This window comes from Marmota marmota, unplaced genomic scaffold, assembly GCF_001458135.2.
Source record: "Marmota marmota marmota unplaced genomic scaffold, marMar, whole genome shotgun sequence".
In the NCBI taxonomy this organism is placed as follows: Eukaryota; Metazoa; Chordata; class Mammalia; order Rodentia; family Sciuridae; genus Marmota; species Marmota marmota.
The window spans coordinates 17535729-17556348 of record NW_025999842.1 but is presented as its reverse complement, the minus strand read 5'-3'; the positions used below and the strand labels follow the sequence as shown (position 1 = coordinate 17556348).

At 37.2% G+C, this 20620-nt stretch overlaps 1 protein-coding gene across 4 annotated transcripts in view; it reads right to left on the bottom strand.

Moving 5' to 3' along the window:
- The window catches only part of Klhl32 (kelch like family member 32), a 192128-nt gene that overhangs the window by 63735 nt on the left and 107773 nt on the right, over nt 1-20620 (bottom strand). For all 4 annotated transcript variants that reach the window (XM_015499464.2, XM_048811362.1, XM_048811400.1 and 1 more), the window contains exon 5: nt 18657-18755. In XM_015499464.2, coding sequence (XP_015354950.2) covers nt 18657-18755 — 99 coding nt within the window. The remainder of the gene's footprint in view (nt 1-18656; nt 18756-20620) is intronic.

Here is a 20620-nt window from a genome sequence, read left to right as displayed (position 1 = left end):
ATGTGTAAGCAAAATAAGCATCAATAATTCTACTTTTAAAGATTTCCATTAATGTGATGGAGGAAGGTGGGAAGCAATAGTAAAATTTCATTAAATGCTCACCTATAGTACTGTGGCTGGGGAAAAATCATTGCTGTTATTTAGAAAGAGTGTCATTATGTTTCTAATTTAAAAATGTAATAAATGTTCATTTCATAAAATTCAGGACATATAAGGTATGGAAAAGAAAACAAAAATCATTCATTATTTCACCATGCAGAGATAATCACTATTAATATTTTTGTATATCTACTTTTAGACTTTTAAAAAAGAAATATTTTACATGTCAAAGAAAGAGAAAGAATAATTGAATCCAAGGCAGAACAAACCACCAGTCACTGGGTACTCAGAGGTAACCCAGTTGGTAGGGAAAAGCAAGGCCCACGGAGTCAGGTTGATCTGGTTCAAATCTAGCTGACATTTATGTTGTTGGGAAACTTGGGTCAACCACTGAGCTTCCAATATTCCTCGTTTACAAAATAGAAAATTCAACCAACTCATAATATTTTCATAGAGATAACGTATGAAAAGCACTTACCATATCTGCTTGGCATATGGAAAGTACACAGCAGATTGAGGGATGGAAGATCAAGGACAATATTAGGGGCTGAGGTTGTGGCTCAGTGGTAGAGCACTTGCCTAGCATGTGTGAGGCATTGGGTTTAATTCTCAGCACCACATATAAACAAATAAATAAAGGTCCATCAATAGCAAATAAATTTTTTTAAAAAAGAACAATAATTATATTTGAACATTGTTGTTTGATATCCACAAACCATGATTCAGCACTGATATAAGGAGACACCATGAAGAATGCACTCTTTCTAGATATCCAAGACTTGAATAAGGTGCACCATTAAGTCAGGGAAAAAGAAGATGGCCAAAGTAAAAACCACAGAGTTGAGTTATAAAGCAACTGTATGTTAATGTTTCCTACATCTATATTATTAACCCAAGACTTTTCCTAAATTCTGGATTCACTTTCTGAACTGCTTATAAGAAGATATCTTCTCTTGGATATCCCACAACCACACTAAAATCAATATTTCCAAACTGAAACTATTTTACATGAACCTGTATCTTCTCCTGATTGGAGAGTGGCCTCATCTAGCCACCCACACCAGAAACCTCAGAACTGGCACATATTCTTCTCTCATTTCTATACATTCATTTAGTTCTGTCTGTTCTTTTTTAGCATTTCTTTTCTTTACCTTATCATCTGTAGTCTGGGCACCCAGCAACAGTGTTATAAATTACCATACCTGCCTTCTGTATCAAACTCTCAATTCTCTCTTTTTTACAAGAATCTGACCATACTGATCATCTGTTTACAACTCAAAAAAGGGTTACTGTTGCTTATAGGAAAAAGTCCAAACTCAGTAACTCTGCACAGCTTTTCTTGACTTGGACCTGCTGATCTTCACATCCCATAGTGCAGCAACCCTGCCTACCCAGGCTTGGCTCCAGCTGTGACAGACACCTACATATTCATTTCATGTGCTAGGACCGTGGCAGACACTGACAATACACAGTGAGCAAAAATAGACAAGCCCAGGTTTTGCAGAGTGCACAGACTTCTGGAAGAAGGAGTCATAATTCTAAAATATTAAAAGTAAATGGAAACTTATAATTGAGAAAAAATTACAATGAGTAGAATATAGAACTATGAGTGCCTATATTTGATCTGGAGAGAAAAGTTAGCAAGGACTTCCTTGAGAAGCCATTCAGAGCTGAGAACTGAAGGAGGAGCAGAACTTAATTTGGTGAAGGGTTGGGGGCGGGAGGGATGTTTATTAGCCATATTTTCTTATTTTTGTATTATTTATGCTCTGGCATCTGGGGTCTTGCTTATTGGGGAGAGACTATTTCCCAGGAATGATCAATTCTTGGAAATCTCAAATATCTTTCATATGAAAACTAACCAACCCAGAACTCTGAACTACTGCCTCTATCTGGCCCCTACACTCAAGAGAAAGTATTCCTTTGTCTTAATGATTCTTGTGCTAAATACCAGAGGATCAGAGATAGCCCTTATGCCAAAAGTCCACTGAAACTATACAAACTAATTATAAGCATGCTCACCCTGCCTTGCTCCTTCCTTCCTCAGAAGCCACAATAAACATTCTTGCTCACTTTTTTTCCTCACTCTCCCTGCCTCCTGAACAACCCTAGGGTTTTGCCACATGGCCCTGAATGGGGTCATGTCCCCTTCTCCTTGAGAACTGCAACAAACTATTTTTTAGTAGCAACTGCATCCTGATCTTTTGGCCTTACCATAACTGAGTAATAATAAAATCTACATTTTAAAACAAGATGGTGATGAGATTGCAGGCAGAATGTTCCAATCAGGAAGCAGTATGTGCAGAATTCCTAAGGATAAGGAATTAGGAATTCCGTTTCCACTGTTCTGTCTGAACATCTTTTCTGCAACCCCCTTTCTCTCTATGGCACCCCCATCACATTACCCACTTTATCTGCTTTCAGCACTCATCATCATCTATAATTGTCTTCTGCACTTACTTGTGTACTTGTTTACATTGTGTTTGTCTTCTTCCAACCCTCTAATTCTATGGGCATAAGGACCTGTCTGCGTTGTTCAATGATGTATTTTGAGTACCTAAAACAGTTCTGGGTACATGGAAGGAGCTCAAACCACACTTACTGAATGAACAAGCCTATTCACCTTTTCAGCTTCTCTGGCTCAGGTCAAATTGACCACATACGCTTTACTTATGACCTGTTCTCTGCAGATTTCTAGCGCATTGCTGAAGCAGATAAAGTGGGTTATGTGATGGGGGTGCCATGGAGAGAAAGAGGGTTGCAGATAGAATGTTCAGACAGAACAGTGGAAACAGATTTCCTCATCCTTAGGAATTCTGCACATGCTGCTTCCTGTTTGGAACATTCTGCCTGCAATCTCATCACCATCTTGTTTTAAAATGTAGATTTTATTATTACTCAGTTATGATAAGGCCAAAAGATCAGGATACAGTTGCTACTACAAAAAGATAAAAAAAAAAAAAAACACCTTTGATTACAGATCTATCTCCTCTACCAAATTTAAACTCCTTAGTAGCAAGATTATGTTTCACTCTTCATGCATCCCTGGTATCTAGTTGGGAACTGATGCTTAATACATGTGTGCTTAACGAAAGAGTTTTCCATGAGCTTTTTCTGTTTACTTATAATTAAGCAAAACCAGAATATTCCATGTCTTTCCAACATCCAATTCTGAACCTTGCCCAAATTGGGTCACTTTTCATACTTCATTGTCCTCCCTTGACTTTCCTTTTTCTTTTCGGGCTTCCTACATATATACACAAAGGCAAAGTCAGTGGTCATTGAGTTTTCCAAGTGGGCAAATTGGTAATAATGTCTTGAGTTGAAAGTGTTAATGAACAAGCAGAATATAATTGTTCTTCCATGAAGAAAAAAATCTTTAAATCCACCAAAATTTTCTTTTTCAGTCTAAGAGAGAATTGTCTTCTGTCAATTGACTACTCAGATCAAAGTATCTTCATATCTTTACAAATGATATTTTTCTAATTATGAGATTGTCTCAGTTCTCATACATTCTGCAATTTTAAAAATACGAACACCCATGTAGAGGCAGTGGTTCTGAATGGAAATTATAGCTCAGCAACAAGAAACTCTCTTGAGTAAAAGACAATCTTTCTCTTTTCTTTCTAAACAGGTTTCATTTCTGTCACAGTTTCCTGCTTGAAATTTAGTTTTCATTCAGAATTATGGTGCATACATTGTTGTTCTTTGGGGAATGTTTTAAATAATATTTATTTTCCTTTGGTTGAGGGATATTTGGCTTCTTTCCCCCTTGTATTTGTTTCTTATAGTGTGAGTGACAAGTTAAATAGCAGAAGAGCCATAAAATATGTCCCTGGTGTTGTACTAGCTGTAGAATAAACACCAGTTTTCCGAGTCCAGTAATTTTTAAGCCCTATGTATTTCCCAAATCCAGTCTTTTCATATGGCCTATTTACCTGATTAGATCCTTAAATGGGTTATTCCCCAAATTAACTAGTGAATATGGAAAGGAAAGAAAGCATGGGAAAGGCAAATACTGTCTTATTTTGGGTTATATTCAATTACATTTTTGATGCCAATTACATTTTTGTAATTGTAAATATAATTGAGGTAATTACATTTTTGAGGCAAATTATCAGGTGACTAAGACATAAGTGGGAGGAATGGGCAGTGTGAGGGTGACAAGTTGATCCTGTGGTCCTTTTGCCACCTCTCCCAGACCACAGAAGGCAGCAAGAGAATGAGGTTCCTGCATGGGTCTTATGTGTAATAGAATGCAATCAGTGGTAAGATCTTAAAGATCTCAAATAAGCAGATAGTGACAATAAATAACCAAATTTCACACAATAACTGTTTTACAATTTACAGCAGTTTTAAGCCTACCCTTGAAATAATGTCATCCAGATTTACTTGCATTGAACTGTACTTCCTGGGATGGGAAGAAGGGTGTAGCCTTATGGCGAGGATCTGCATATCCCACAGCCTAGTTTTACATATATCCTGACTTCCAACAGCAATACAAGAATGGAGTCAATAATCTGTATTTCTAAAACACAGTCTTGGGGCTGGGATTGTGGCTCAGCGGTGGAGCACTCGCCTAGCATGGGAGGGACCCAGGTTTGATCCTCAGCACCACATAAAAAAAAAAAAAATAAAGGCATTGTGTAGTGTCCATCTACACCTAAAAATAAATATTTAAAATAAATAAATAAATAGATAGATAGATAGATAAATAAATAATAAATAAAACACAGTCTTTAGTTTTGGCCATACCCATGACTCCCTGGCTTGTCAGTAAGTCCTTGCCCACCCAGCACTGCAGTTTAATCATGTGCTTGGCACAGGAATTACACAGAACACAGGAAATATCTGTCGTCATATGATTGCATCTATTGTAGTTCCCCCCCAATATCTGTCCCAGAGCACACTGCCTCAATTCTAGGAGTCCTTGTTAAACTGACAAGATTCAGAAATCTGATGGAGATGCTTTGACTTAGCACTAAGAATACCTGTGCAAAACACAATCTTAATAACAGCTATTTCTCTTGTTGCCTCATCTAGTTCTGAGAATGTCACTGACTTGTGAAAGAAAAATAAGCACCAACAACATGTGCTATCAGTGTGGAAAACTATGACTTGGGTTGAAGGTAATATTAAACTTCTCTCAAGGTTAAAATAAGCATAATACCATTTGATTTCTTGAATTTTCAGCCTCTGAGATGACCAAATTGAATAACGTTCTAATTTTTTCTTTGAGTAATAACATTCAACAGATGTGATTAATTAACAATGCTGCATTTCACCAATATAATGATGACCTTTCATTTTCAATTACTGATGCCCTTCACTGATACATCCCTCCTTCAATATGCCACCCCAATTATCACATGTCAATGCTTTACTATAGATAAAGGTGGTCAGAAGACAAGGTTTCAATGCCCAGCATGTAATAACCCACATGAAACTTGAGGTTATAACAGCATGTTAACACTACATCATAATTTAAGGACTCCTCTCAAGGAAAAGTCACCTTTTCTGTAAAATCAAGAAATCCTCCTTTTATAAAAACCTCCCCAGCAACTATTCCAAATAACCTGATAAACTGACTCTGTACAAAAACCAGAATGGTTTGATTTTTAACAATGTTAACTCAAAATGAGATGAAAACATTTTATCAGTTGCTTATTAGGAGGAAGTACCAAGGAAGAAATGATAAGTAACTGGGACATTCTATTACTGATGCAATTCTAATATCTCCCACTTCACATCTCCTAGCACATATCAAATAACCTGTCATTAAGCTATTCATACATACATTTATCTTCCAACTTTAAATGTATTCCTAATAAGTTACTGGTGTTCCCTGACTCATAATAGGGTTAACTCCTGACAAATCCATCATAAACTGAAAATATCACAAGTTGAAAGTAAATTTCTACACTTAACCTACCAAACACCATAGCTCAGCCACACAGGATACTGTTTTTTACCTTCAAGATTGGGAGCTGTTGCTTGTTGTTTATGTCCAGTATCGCTACAGTATTGCCAGCCCAGGGAAAATATCAAAATTCAAAGTATGGTTTCTACTAAATGTGTATCACTTTATACCATTATAAAGTCAAAAAATACTAAGTCAAATTATCTTAAATCAGGAACCATCAGTAATAAAAAAGTATGTTTTGCATCTTAGGATTCATGAATCCTGAAAAATATTAATCATAATGTTATAACTGAAAAATGTTTGTTGGATTATGGGTGAAAAAATAACAAGTTGTAAGGCCCCTCCGAGACCTCACATGGAAGAAAAAATATCAGCCTGGTTTTCCTCTTTGTTATTAGAAATAACAGTCTTCATGATTGGGCAAAACAACAGATCACCCACAGTTCCCTGAGAAAGAAGGTCTCAGGTGTTGATTTCATCTTAAGAAATTATTTCATGATGCTATCTAGTTATCAAGTCTTTCAAATAATTGGTTATATTGATATTTCAAATAATTGGTGGAATGCCCACTTGTGGTGCCAGATACATAAGAACCCTGGATCTTTAGACCTTCCCTTTTGTCTTCACAAAGTTCCTACTTGGTGAGTTTTGATTGATGTACAATGGGAAGGCAAGAAAATTTCAACTTTTACTTCTTAATAGAATAAAACATAGATTCTTCTCAAAAACAGTGAAGTATTTTAAGTATTTTAAACAAACAGTTATTAAATATTAAATAAATATATTAAACATTTCAATACTTAAAAATTTAGATAAAGGCATATGTCTGGAATGTTAGCTACACTGGAGATAAATACAGCAGCCTGGAAAGAGGGAAAAAAAGTTATTGAAAGAAATTTTTACACTGTATGCTATTTTTAGCCTCCAAAACAATATTGGGTACATTGCCATCCCATTATTTTATGACTCTGAAATATGTACGTCCAACTGTATACATTTATTTGAGATTTTATTTTTGTATTTTCCATCTCCTTCATTAGGTTGTGAATTGTAGGGACAATGGTGCTGGTGGTGTAGTGGGAAATGAGGCTCAGGACACTAAGATCTGGAAGCAACACTTTATTAGTGGCACCACAGCCCAGAAGGATCATTCCCAAATTCTGAGCCCAGAGCGTAGCAGAGCTTTTATTTTTTTATACATAAGCAAGTTTGGGATACACTGAAGCAAGGGAGTTGGTGCAATTCTATTGGAGGGTACATTCTACATTCCTTTTATGGGTACAAGTTTGTCAACTACCTGGGGACTTTTAGCTCATATACATTAGGGACTTTTACTGCATTAAGCCTAAAGGGGGATTGTTCTGTCCCCATTTCTTTGTTTCTTACCTGCTCCTGCTACTGGAGTTAGTTATCTGTTATAGGTATCTGTTAAGCGCTGCAAGCCTCTATGGTAAAGTGTCAGTAAGCAGAGCTGCTGTGTGTCAGCATGCAAAACCACAGCCTGATAGCTATTAAACTGCTAAAGTTCCAATTTTGCTGTACCACAGTGGCATCAGTTTGGAATGGTAGGAAAAGCAAATGACTTAAAGCTGACCCATCTAGATGCCTCATCAAGTGGAAACCCTTTCTAAGTGTAATTTTCTCATCTGAAAACTGGGAGAAGTGATGCTGCATTCCAGATCTATGCAAAGGACTTTAGAAATGTATGTAAATTGCCTTCCAATAGTAGATGCTCGACATACAACAGCTATCATGATCATTATTCCATTTAAAAAATGTTGTTGACATTACTTAAACTATAGCTTTGCCTATCCCATCAATTTCATTCACTGGCCAAGCAAAGAGAAGGAAATACTGAATGTCTATTATGGACTTCATTTTTCTACAAAAATCATAGTTGTCTTATAAAAACATTCATTTCTTTTGTACTTAAAAAATGTTTCACCAGAGATAATCAAGCAGAACAGACTGAGATACTATACTGGACCACAAGCAAGTTTTACTATAATATACTCTGGTTTTCAATCTGTATATTACTCATAGCAGAAAAGGCATACAGAGAAATCTAAAGATGGGGGAGCTGCATTTCTTTATGACCTTATTTGAAAGATAAACTCCTTGGGGAAATACAATTTATTCAGATTATCAAGACCCTGCTGTGCAAATCTACAGTCTGGGAGCACACTATGGAGATCAAAAAATATTTACTTTATTCTGTTGGGTATAAAAGCTTTTAATGAATGCATAATTAAGACAAAAAAAAAGTGTATACAGCTTTAGAAATTCCACTGCTGAGCCAAGCCATTAATATCCAAGACACCATACCCAGTTGTGATTCCACCTGTTCCCTATTTGGATTACAACCCATTTATAAATCAACATATTACGTGAGTACCCAACCTGGTGCTGCAGGAAAGGATTGTGATACTCTGGAAGTCGAGGAAGCAACATAAAGGGCACTGGTGTGGATGTGAGGTGCAGGGCTGGCCCTTTGGAACAGGTTGAAACAAACCAACAAATAAACAAAGCCCAAGCCTCTTAATAGCCTTGGGATGAATCATGTAGGGAAATAAATTACCATGTTTATCATGTATGTACAGGGATTGCAAATGTTCTCAATGCCATCTTAGAGTCGATGGGCTAATGTCTAATTGTTATTGGAGAAAAAAAATGAGCATTTCATTGACAATGCAGGCCAGATTATTTGTGATATGATAAAATTATGTAAACCCAGGTATTTTTGTATGTATAAATATATAAGAAGGTGTATGTATAAATATATAATAGATGTATTTGTATACAAACATGTAAATGTTGGTACAACTATAAGTAACTACATATTCATATAGAAATATAAATATGCATATGATACAGTTTGATTAAATAAAAACAAAATATTAGCAGCAATTCAACAAATACAAGGAAAAAAATCTGCAGCAGGCTCTAATTCTTAGAGTTTTGGAAGGCCTATTTAAATATATTTGTGCTGTATAACAGAGGAATTCCACAATTAGGTTACTGGTACATTTTCATAATCAATTGTATGCATAATATCCAAGCCTCATGAATAATTTTATATTGCTCCTTGGGAACGTCTCTGGTAAGCTGGGAATCTAGCAGGGAGCAGCATAGCAACACAGCCATCATCAACAATGGATAATTCTGGCCCCAGTCATCGTGTGCTGAAAAATGCTGTTTTGAAGTTTAGCAAAGCTGACTCAGCATATTAGCACAAGTGAAACATCCCATTACATTGGCTCTGGTTTCCAGGACACCTACTGGTGTAGGACACTAATATTTATAATACATCTATTATAAATATATATATATTATATATATATATTATAAATATATATTTAGGATACTTTGCGTGCACTATACCATTGAACCCTTCAATGTCCTTAAGGGGTAGATTGCATAAAGGATACTGTATATATGTCACAGGTAAGGATTGAGGGGCAAAAAGGGTAAGTAACTTGCATAGTTTCATACAACTTTGGGAGACGCACTGGTATCACAAGGAGAAAAATAAATAAATCAACACAATACATTGTGATCAGCCTCCCAGAAGACTGTTCAAATGAAAGAAGAGAGTACTCTAATGCCTACTGGGTGAACCGATTAGGCAATGGGAAAGGAGAAACATGTGAGCCAAGTACTTGAAGGTTAAGTAGCAATTCAGAAGATGACAATACGAGGGGAAAATAATCCACAGAGAAGGAGGTTTTGTGCAATGTGGTTTAGGTACAGGCAAATGCAAAAAGTTCACAGTGCCTGTGGCACCGCACCTGAGCAATAAATTGTCAAAACAGTAAAGCTAAAGGGACAAGAAGTTTCCTAATAAAGGTAGGCTTTGTGTGTCAAATTAAGAGAATCTTATCCTGAAGGCTATAGTGAACCACTAAATAATGAATGATTTTAAGCAAAAGCGTGACATGATCAGGTTGTTATTTAAAAAAAAAAATCAAACGGAATTTTTCATGGATTAAAAAAATACATTTCAAAATCAATCAAACAGAATTTTGGAGGAGGATAAGAGTGAAGGCAGATTCGTTGGTTTGCAGGAGGTTTTTTTAGTCCAGGAAATAAGTAATGGAGATCTGGATTAAGGCAGTGGTAATGGGAAGAGAAAGAAAGATTTAAAGTTAAGGGGTAGAGTTGAAAGGTCTTGGAGATGGTGTGTCTGGGGCACAGGGAAGGTGGGAGGTTCTAGGATGACTCTTGGGTTGGGGCTTGGGCTCATACTTGGGAAAGTCAATTTCCTGTGGCATATCCAGGAGACAGTTGGCTTAGAAATGATAAGGCACATTATCTTTGGGTACATTAGGGACACAAGAAAGAAACTACTGGAAAACTAGTCTGTAAGCAGGAGATGGAGGAGGGTGCCTGTACCTTACCTTTTCAATGCCAAGATTTCTGGTTTGGGTGACTAAAAGGATGGTGGTCCCTTATGAAAAGGGGGAGAGAAGCATACACTTGAGGTGCATGTGGGGATACCAAGTGGAAATGCCAGCTGACCTCAGGGCTGAAGCTCAGGACAGGGGATAAATAAATCCTCAGACACAAGGAAGAGTGGTAGTGAGCAGAGGATATGAGCACCAGCACACAATCCCCAGCCCGGAGTGATATTCAAGGAGCTCAAGAGAGAAGAGTTTGCGAAAGAACTGAAAAGAAGTGAGTAGAACTGGGGGAGAACCCTAAAGAAGGACAGGTGCAGAAGAGAATGGAGCTACCAGACTCAAATGTTGTAGGGGGTCACATTAAGATACAACAATAGGCTCACTGGGTTTAACAGTGAGGAGACTTTGGTGACCTTTGGTGGAAAAGAGTAATGAAAGCAGAAGACTGAGTTCAACAGAGCCAAAGAATTAGTAGAAGGCAGGAAACGAAGAAGCTGGCCTCAGTTTTGTAGTGAGAGAGAGCTGTGGTAAGGAGAAAAGCAGAAAAATTTCTCCCACCTTATTGATCCTATTTATACACTGAAAAGAAGATGACCATGGAGGAGAGATTGAAACCACAGGAAACACAGGAGGAAACTGTTGGAGTAAGGAGTTAAATGGTGGTTTAGACTTAGCTAAGAGAGTAGATATTCCACTAGGAGTAGAATTATTTGTATGTGGAAGGTGGGAGGGAGAATGAGTATCTCAAATGAAACAGGTTTTCTTTTAACCTCCTCTAATTTCCAAGTACTAATAATGGAATTAAGTATAATTGATACTTGTTTGACTGATTGTTGATTCTGAACTGTAGCTTTTATAAACCACTGGAAACTTTTTAGTTTATTTTATCTGGTACTGAGGATTGAATCCAGGGGTGCTTGACTATGGAGTCACATCCCCAGCCCTTTTTATTTTTTTGTTTTGAGACAAGGTCTCACTAAGTTGTTCAGGATCTCACTAAGTTGTTGAACTTGAAGTTGACTGAACTTGCAATCCTCCTGCCTCAGCCTTCTGAGTCATTTGGATTACAAGAGTGTGCTACCATGCTCAGAAAAACATTTTATTTTTGAGAAGAAAAATTATACTGAATGTGATTTTAAAATTGCCCAGCTAATAATAGTTAGAATAGAAGTTACGAACATCAGAAAAATCCTTCAAGATTTCCTTCCTGACTTTAAAAACTCCCAAAGAAAATACAATCAGCTCTAGATTTTCCACATAAAAAATTAAAATGCCAAAATGACTTCCCCGGTCAGTAAGCCTGCCTCTGGCATCCTTTGCTGTGGGTTTGGGAAATGAAAGTCAACATAATAGCATATGAAAAAATTAATTGGGGCCCTAAAATGGCTACTAAAGATCTTATGATGCATTTCAGAGCCAAATATGAATGATATTTGGCAAATATGATATTCTGGATTACTCGTGCCAGATAGCAAACACTCTTGATTAGAACAAATAATTAGTAGTTGGCTATGATTTAATAGATCTGATTACATTTGTACCCTTCCTGATCATTTCCACTGACTTAAAAAAATCCAAAAGATTATATTTATAATATATTTTCCAAACATTATACTTCCAAACTTTCTCCAAACACAGGGGTATCAGCTCTGATGAACTATGGAATGGCATGCAGTTAGTGTATTTGATTATGGCATATTAAATATATATTTTGGTACAATCATTTTTCTTCTCTAATGTAGGAAAAAATGGTTTAACATTGAAGAAAAATGAGTGTGAGTTATAACTTCTTCTCAACCTTGAAGATAAATCATCCTACTCAGAACACCCACTATATATTATGTATTTAGGCAATATGGTTGGTTTAATAATTAAAATTGTAATAATACATTGTTTAGGCGAAATAACCTCCTATAAGTCATTGCAGTACTACTTAGTTAAAGAGTGATACTCTATTATAATACTGTAAATTGTGTAAGTGCCTCAGTGTCAAATTCAACCCCCAAAGAAAGCATTTCCAACTTCAAAAAAGTGTATCCAGTGGACAAAACCAATGGGAGACTACTAATATATTTTTCCTACTATAATACAAAATTTCAATATTTAACAAGCAAGGGAAGATTACTGAACATACTGAGCTCATACAATGTGAAGCGAGGGAAGGATATGATTAAAAACTGGTGCAAAACAGTATAACTGGAGGTGGTGAGCCATTTTTTAAGCACTTTACACCCTGCAAAGAATGATGCCACAGCAGAAGGACACAAGGCTCAGATACTTTCAGCTTTGGTGAAGGGATTTTAAGTATCCAGAGCTTCTCAAAGTTGAAAGTAGAAAAATATTTTCTTAGCTAAAAAAAAGTAGTAAAATCACTGTTTATAACAACAGCTTCTTCTTCTTCTTCTTCTTTTTTTTTAGTACAAAATATTCCCTAGAACCCTGATGAAAGAATAATGTAAAACATTCTCTAAACCTTTGTACCTTCACTAAGGAGGGAACATGACCAATTCTTCCTGTAGTCCCCTGAGTGTAAAACTGAATGAAGACAGGGGTGCTGGATACATATCATTCATGGAGGGGGAGACTAATTGCTGCCCACCTCAGCATCCCCTTTACATTATTACTCAGGGTAATGCTTTGGGTTTGGATTCTCTGGATGATCCAAACTGCACACTGTAAACAGACCAATGCCTTCAGTCTGGGGGAAATGATCTTCTCTCAGGCTTGTAAAAGTAGAAAACAAAACAAACGAAACAAGCACCCTTCTCTGTTTTCCCTACAGTGATAAAATGCTCTACCTACAGCCCTGGCATCACTTTCCTTTCACATCCCAGCAGCACGTCTCCTCTTGCAGGTCACGTCTTTCACATAAAAGTGCTAAACTAATGCCGCTTAATGACAAATTAATGTCCATGAATAAAAAATACACCTCTAATAGCATAGAGTAATTTGCCATTACAATATCATCATTGGACATGCCCCTGGTTTAATACGATGTATTTAATTCATAACCTAATGAGTGATATATAAAAAGAGGGAGATGAACCCTGCAATTACATTTATGTGAGTCTGTCACCTTATTTGTAAAACCTTAGAGTCATTTACATTCAAATTAGAACAAATGAGTGATTTCACAAAGTGCGGTGATAAATGACCACAGAAGCCCAAGACAAAACTGTATTTCCTGTGAACACATTAACAGTTTCCTATTATTTGTTAAAAATTACAATGCATATTGCCCAGTGTGGTGTGAATAATGACTTTTTTACTGATTAGGTCAGAAGACTAATATGTAGCAAAATAAATAATTTTTCTTTTCATTTTTTCTGATTTTTGCTTTAAATTAACTACCGAAATCTGGTGGATTCACACTGCCACCTGCTGCCTGGGAATAGATATTAGAAGCACATTCCTTTCAAAGGGAGTTTATGAATTCACTACTTTGTTTTATTGGAAGTCTATGTGATGTTCTTTCTTATTAACACATTCAAGTTACATATCTTTATAAAGGCTGTAATACCTGGTGAATAGAAAGAAAACTAGCTATTCAAGCAATAGCCTATACTATTTGGGGAAGGTGGTACAAAATATAGAAAGCATTTATTAAAGTTTTGTTTTGTTTTTAGAAAGCTGACTACAAAAAAAAAAAAATGGCATCTTTAGTAAAGCACATGGCTCCTAAGGCATCACTTTCATGGGATACAAAACAGAGTCCAGGGTTGAATACTCCTGATCTTATGACCTTGTGTATCAGCACAGGACATGGTGTGTGTGTGTGTGTGTGTGTGTGTGTATGTGTGTGTGTGTGTGTATTTTCTCCACTCACTCCTGCCCTTCATTATTTTCTAAGGGAGATGGAAAGCCTGAAGATCTCCACCACCTGTTCTCCCCTGATGATAAGTCCTGTATGAGTTCTGTCTCAGGGTTCAGATCAAAGTGGGCTAGGAAAGGCATTATGGCTAGAGATGAGGCTGGGGAATCAGCCTGGCTAGAGACATAGAGCTGAGAATTTTTGTATATGACCATTCCATCAGGGTGGTTGGTGGAAGTTTCCAAACAAGATTAACACCTTCTTTAGGCATGTAAATTATTCCATCTGTAAAAAGAATATAACACCTACCTGCCTTAAGAGGTTACTTAACAGAATGGAAAGCTGAGTCCTTGCCAAACACTCAACACTGATAGGTCCTCTATAAATGTTGATTCCCTTTCCTGGGAAAGATAATGATGCTCAAAGGACTAGGGGTTGGCCTGGATAGAGTACAGAAACAAGCAAATCTCTTAGGAGAATATTATGACCTAATTGTAGCCCTTATGCAAGAAGGGTGAGGGTCTAAAAAAAGGCAGTAACTTTAGTGCTGGAGAAAAGGATGAGGTGGGAGAGACATCTGTGAGGTAGACTCTATCTAATTTGGTGACTGATTGGATAGGGTAGTGAGGAAGGCATCTAAAACGTCACAGGATTTTAGGCAACAAGCAGAACAATGTACTGTCAGTATAGAGAAGGGCAGGTTTTCATACATGAAGTTTGAATGTGATACTTAGCTGGAGATGTTCAATAGTTAGTTAGAAATTGATTAGAAAGGGGTTGGGGCTGTAGCTCAGTGGTAGAGCACTTGCCTTGTGAGGTACTGGTTTTGATCTTCAGCAAATTTCCGTCTTTTTTGTTTGTTTGTTTGTTTCCCTGCTGGAAGTATGAAGGGTAGACCCAGTTTTAACAAATAAATAAAATTTATTAAAAATAAATAAATAAAGATATTGTAACAACTACAACTAAAAAAAATAAGAAATAAAAAAAAAAGAAACGAAATTGACTAGGAAAAAAAAATCAGAGTTTGGAGAACCAAACCAGATTCAAAAAGTTTGTGACACTTATATAAGAAACTTAGTATACCATTGGACATGTTGAAATCCATATCTGTATCCTATCACTCTGAAAACTGTTATCCTAGAGTTTCCTTAACAATATTTAAAACAGTGAATAAAATATATGTTAACACACAAACTCGAAAAGCAAGGTCATTTGTGCCTTTTACCAGGACCTGTTTGAAAGGCAGGAACTGTTCTTTAATTAATTGGTGCACCTTTCTGGTGAAATTTTCTGGAAAAGCCCAGTGAACAAGGAAAAGAGAAAGAAGCTTTCACATTGTATCTGGGACTAGATCTAGGCTGTGAATCTCAAATAGCAGACAAAAGTCTGAAAGGTCTCAATATACTATCATGACAGCCTACACAGGAGAGAGTCCTATGGAATCCCACTGCAAAGCTGGCAAGAAAGAATGCAGACTTGAATGGTTGTTTGTAAATCGCTTAACAGGATTGGGTGGCCCTTAACTGTTGTGGCCAACTCCCTGCCATATGGGCCTCTCCCTTGTTTCCACAAACATGCTTTGAGAACCTGTGTGAAGGCCTCACAGCCTGGTGGGGGCTAATTCAATAGCTACCTTTGTTGACATGAGAGGTACTGTTCTTGAGGCTTGGGTTTGGGGTTCCTACCCTCAGCAGCCTGCCAGAGGATGAGCAAGAGAAAGGAATCAGCAGAGTGGACTCAAAATGTCTCTTCTATTTTGCGGGGTGGGGGAGAGGGCAGGGAAGGGTAGCAGCAATATTTACAGGTATTCAGAGGAGTTTCAGGCCAAGACAATAGCTGGTAGCCAGGAAGGCTCAGGGAAGATCCACTGAGGGTTCTCCCTGGACATGCTTTTTAATGAGCACTGGAGAATAACACTGGGTCTTAGAAGATGGGTCTATCCTTCACAGTTTCAGTAGGGAAACAAACAAACAAAAAAGATGGAAATTTAAGAACAACAAAACAATACCAGACATTTAGTGAGGAAAACAGTTTCAAAAACTCCCTACTTGAACAAAGTACCAAACAAGAATGGAGAAATATATCAGCTTTTATTGATTAGCAGGCTATAACTTTTCATACATTTTAAGCACTGGGGATTTTTCATTTTAACAAAAATATTTTCATATACTTCACAAAATGGTCCCACATGAAATTCAAAATCAGTTGAGTAATATTGCCAAAAATTAGTAAATATATATAGTTTTAAGACTGTGTTAAAATATAAGAGCAGACTAATACAATAAAAATTTTTATCCTGAGAGATAAGGAAAATATGTACTTTTAAAAGACTAAAGTAGTAAGTTTTCTACATACACATGTTTTTGGTCTCATACAGTTTATGTTTCCTTCTACAAGTTCAAGATCTTGCAATAATCGAAGATCAAAAGAGAAAGTATGGGCTGGGGTCCTGGCTCAGTGGGAGAGCCCTGGCCTCACATGTATGAAGCACTGAGTTCGATTCTCAGGCCCGCATACAAATAAATGAATAAAATAAAGGTTCATTAACAACTAAAAAATAATAATTTAAAAAGGGAAAGTAAAGTTATGTGAGAAAATAAAATGAAAATATTTTTGTGAAAAGACTGAAAGTTTCAACCACTGTTCAAGAAGCCTGAATAATTACTGCCACAAAATATGTCTGTGTGCTAACTTCACTTCCACCTCAGCAAACTAAAGAAGCACAAGAGTTCAATCCCAAAGAGTACAAGTCACTGAAGAGCTCAACAAATTCCTCTAATGGGGCAGAGCAAAATGCACATAAAATTCTAATATTCATTTGCAATTCCCATTTATAGGAAATCATAGGTAAAGACATACACACACATACCTGTATATACACACCATTTATAATGTGCATCATAATAATTTGCACTCTAATCAAACTTGTCAATATGCATCACTGATTATTATCTGCCATGGAAAAAGTGAATCAGCCAATGATGCTTAAAACTCTAGTTGCAGTATTTGATGTAGAAATGTCAAATAAAAGTAACTTCAATTTCACAAGTCAAATACGCACTTTCAAAGTCTTGTAACCTTTCTATATGATTCCCATTTGCTACTGGCAAAAAGGAATTAGAAACAACATTCCCATACCACCCAACAATATTGAGGGGAAAAGGAAAGAAAATAGATAAAAAAGTTAAACATTTACTGTCAAGATTAAATGTGCCTAGATAATGATAAAAATTTCATATACTGTGTTTGAATTGCTCCTGAGGTGAGCATGGCTGACATTCCTCACACTGTCTCCCTGGGAAGCACTGGTTCCCATTTCCCAGCACTGGTAGGAAGATGAAATAAGATGCTACATAAGAAAGAGCTTTGTAAACTACCTAGTGGGTAACAGAAGTCAATAATAAAGGACATATTTAGAATTAGAGAAAATGATCAGCAAGGAAAATAAAATAATTGGGCAGGAAAACAAACAGGATTTTTCTGATCACTAATATTATGTCACATGCATGAAGATAATAAAATTGTGTTGATTTATTGTTTTTTTTTTAAATTAATTTTCATTACTGTTGTAATGCTGTAATAATTGCAAGTCAAAGTGAAACCAGTGGTGGAAATGGAAGAATCCTAAAATAGGAAATTATTTCTTAGCTTTCTGTAAAATAAAAAAGTCTCACAACCATGAGGCTGCCTAAGATGTCCTATATTTTCCTACCCAACAGGGTTTTCATCCAAGGGGCAAACAGGCCTTTGGAATCAGAAGACCTACCATTTACCAGTCAAATTGCCCCCAGCAAGTATAGTATATTTAAATTCTCTAATTTTTCATTTTTAAAAATGTGCAAAACTGTTGTGAGGGCTGAATGTGAAACATCTGTGAATACACAGTAGGTGCTCAGAGAATGGACGTTCTCTCTCCCCCGCCAACCTCACAGGGCCAGTGAATCAGGGAAGCAAGGATGTACAGCTTACCAGTTCCTTCCCAGCATTTACAGCCTGGGAAGTTTACATGGTAACTAATCATGTATGACTTTTGTGTTGTACTGTTACTGTTACTATTTGACTTTCTTATATTAGTGGTTATTTCCAAAACCAGACAACATTACTTCAGATCAAGATACTTTCTAGGGTCATCACCCCAGGGTCCCACAGAGAAGCCTGGGCATGGTTATTGAATTAATCTGCTGCCTGAGGGTAGTGGAGACCTGGGGCAGGAAGGGAGGATGGAGGGGAACATTCACATCTGCAGACACAAGAACTGTAGCTGCCCTCTTAGGAGAGTTTTCTGGAGAAATTGTACCACCACAGGGCACCCCCGACACACACACATTTTACCTATAATTGGGCTCCAATTGATGGGGGATAGCTTACAACTGCAGTGGAAGGGAATGTGAAGAGCACATGGTCAGGAGGTAAGCTCACATACCTGAATAAGATAGTGGGAACATAAGTTGAGAAGCTCCAACAGTTGTAGGTGACTGCCAGCTGCTAAGACGTCCTGGATCACGCCTGGCTCCAATAAAATCTGTTTTGTTTTTCAATAAAAAGAAGATCATCAGCTACATTAAAAAAACTTATATAGTACTGCTTAATGTGTAAATATACTAAATTTAAATTGCTGCTAAACCTACTCATCTGAATCAATACTGTTCTGAATTAAGTCAGTTCTTTTCTCTCTGTTTTGATTAGTGAGCTGTGGTCCTCACTCTTAACAGCCCAGTTTTCTCCTTAATGCATCAACCAATACTCATTTCCTATGTGTAAAGCTCAGTACATTACCGCTTATTTTTTGTAGGAGGATATATAAAGATTTTCAAAGAACATTCTAATCCTCTTAAAATTCAGTTTGTGACATAACCTTATAAAATACAAAGAAATTGAGTTTTTCAAAGTACATTTCAGAATTTTGCTCTTTAGTAGATCATAGAAACAACATAGTAAACAGGTATTTTAGGGAAAGGGACTTAAGTTTCTCCTTGCCTTGAGGCCAGAGGTGGCTATTATTCCATTTTACTTCTAAGCCCTACAACACTGAACTTCAACCACAAACTCTCATTTTACTCTTTCTCAGCCTCTAATCCTTTCTATTTATAATAAAAAAAGTTACACATTGCATTTTCAGCATACAAAGACATCACAGAGAAGTAAACCTTCCCAAGTATCCTGGTGATATCAATTCTTTGCTTCTTTTACTGATTCAGTCCAACTAACTGCCTACTTCTGACAGTTTTTGAGCCACGGAACAGGGCAGGACAAGGACATACAACCATGCTGACAAATTCACTTTCATGGATGACTTTCAGGCACCAGGCAGCCTTTAGAGGTACCCCTACCACTCATCCCAACAGTCCAGTGGGCCCCAAATTCTCATCTGTGGTCCAGCAGCACACCATCTTCTGGAAACCAGTAAAAATTGAAACTCTTGGGTACCTTCGAGATCTACTCAATCAAAAACTTTTAAAGTGATTTAACTAGTGTTTTGACAAGCCCCAAACCCACCCCCCATGGTTTTGATGTGCAGGGAAGCATGAGCAACACTAATGTTGCCAACTCACTCTTCCACACTGTTATAAGTGCTCCTTTTTCCTTGAGCCTCCAATTCCCCTGTCTTATTTTCACCTACTAACCTTCCAAAGACTTCCTCCAAACCTACCAACCCACCTCTACCTGTATCAGCACATTTTGGTTTCCCCCAACACTCTACTTGTACACTTGATCTCAACCTCTTCTGCCTTTAATTGTCCCCTCTCATTTTTTGCACCACTGTTTATTCTCCTTCTATTGGATGATAGTTCCCTTTGGCATTCAAATATGCTGTTATATCTCTTTTCTTGAGAAATAGCCCTTCCCTTGATGCCACAGCTCCTCCATATTCCTTCCCCTTCTTTATAAAACTCTCTAGGAAATCGTCCTCATACCCTGCTGCCATTAGCTCTGCTCTGTTTCCCTTGTACCCATTCCTTGGAAGTTTTCTTCCCATTGTTTCATTAAAAAAATGATTTCATCAAGGTAATCAGTGATGTATATGCTTCCAACTCCAATGGCCATTTCTTAGTATTAATTTTACCCTATTAAACAGCCATTAAACAAAGGTGATTGTGTACCTTCTTGGAATGATTTCCTCTGCCCCTTTATTCTTGGCTTTCTTCTATATCATAAGCCACTCTCCTTCCCAACCTCTGCTTTGGAGATGCCCAGGGATCCAGTCTCAGACTTGCTGCTTCCTCTCTCCTTTCACTCCATGGATGGTCTCATGCAATCCTATGGCTTTAACACCATCCACATACTCATGATACTTCAGTTTGCTTCTCCTGCCTCAGCCTCACACCTTGAACTCCAGACTCTAATACCCAACTGCCTTCTCAGCTGGTCACATGGATGCCCAGCAGG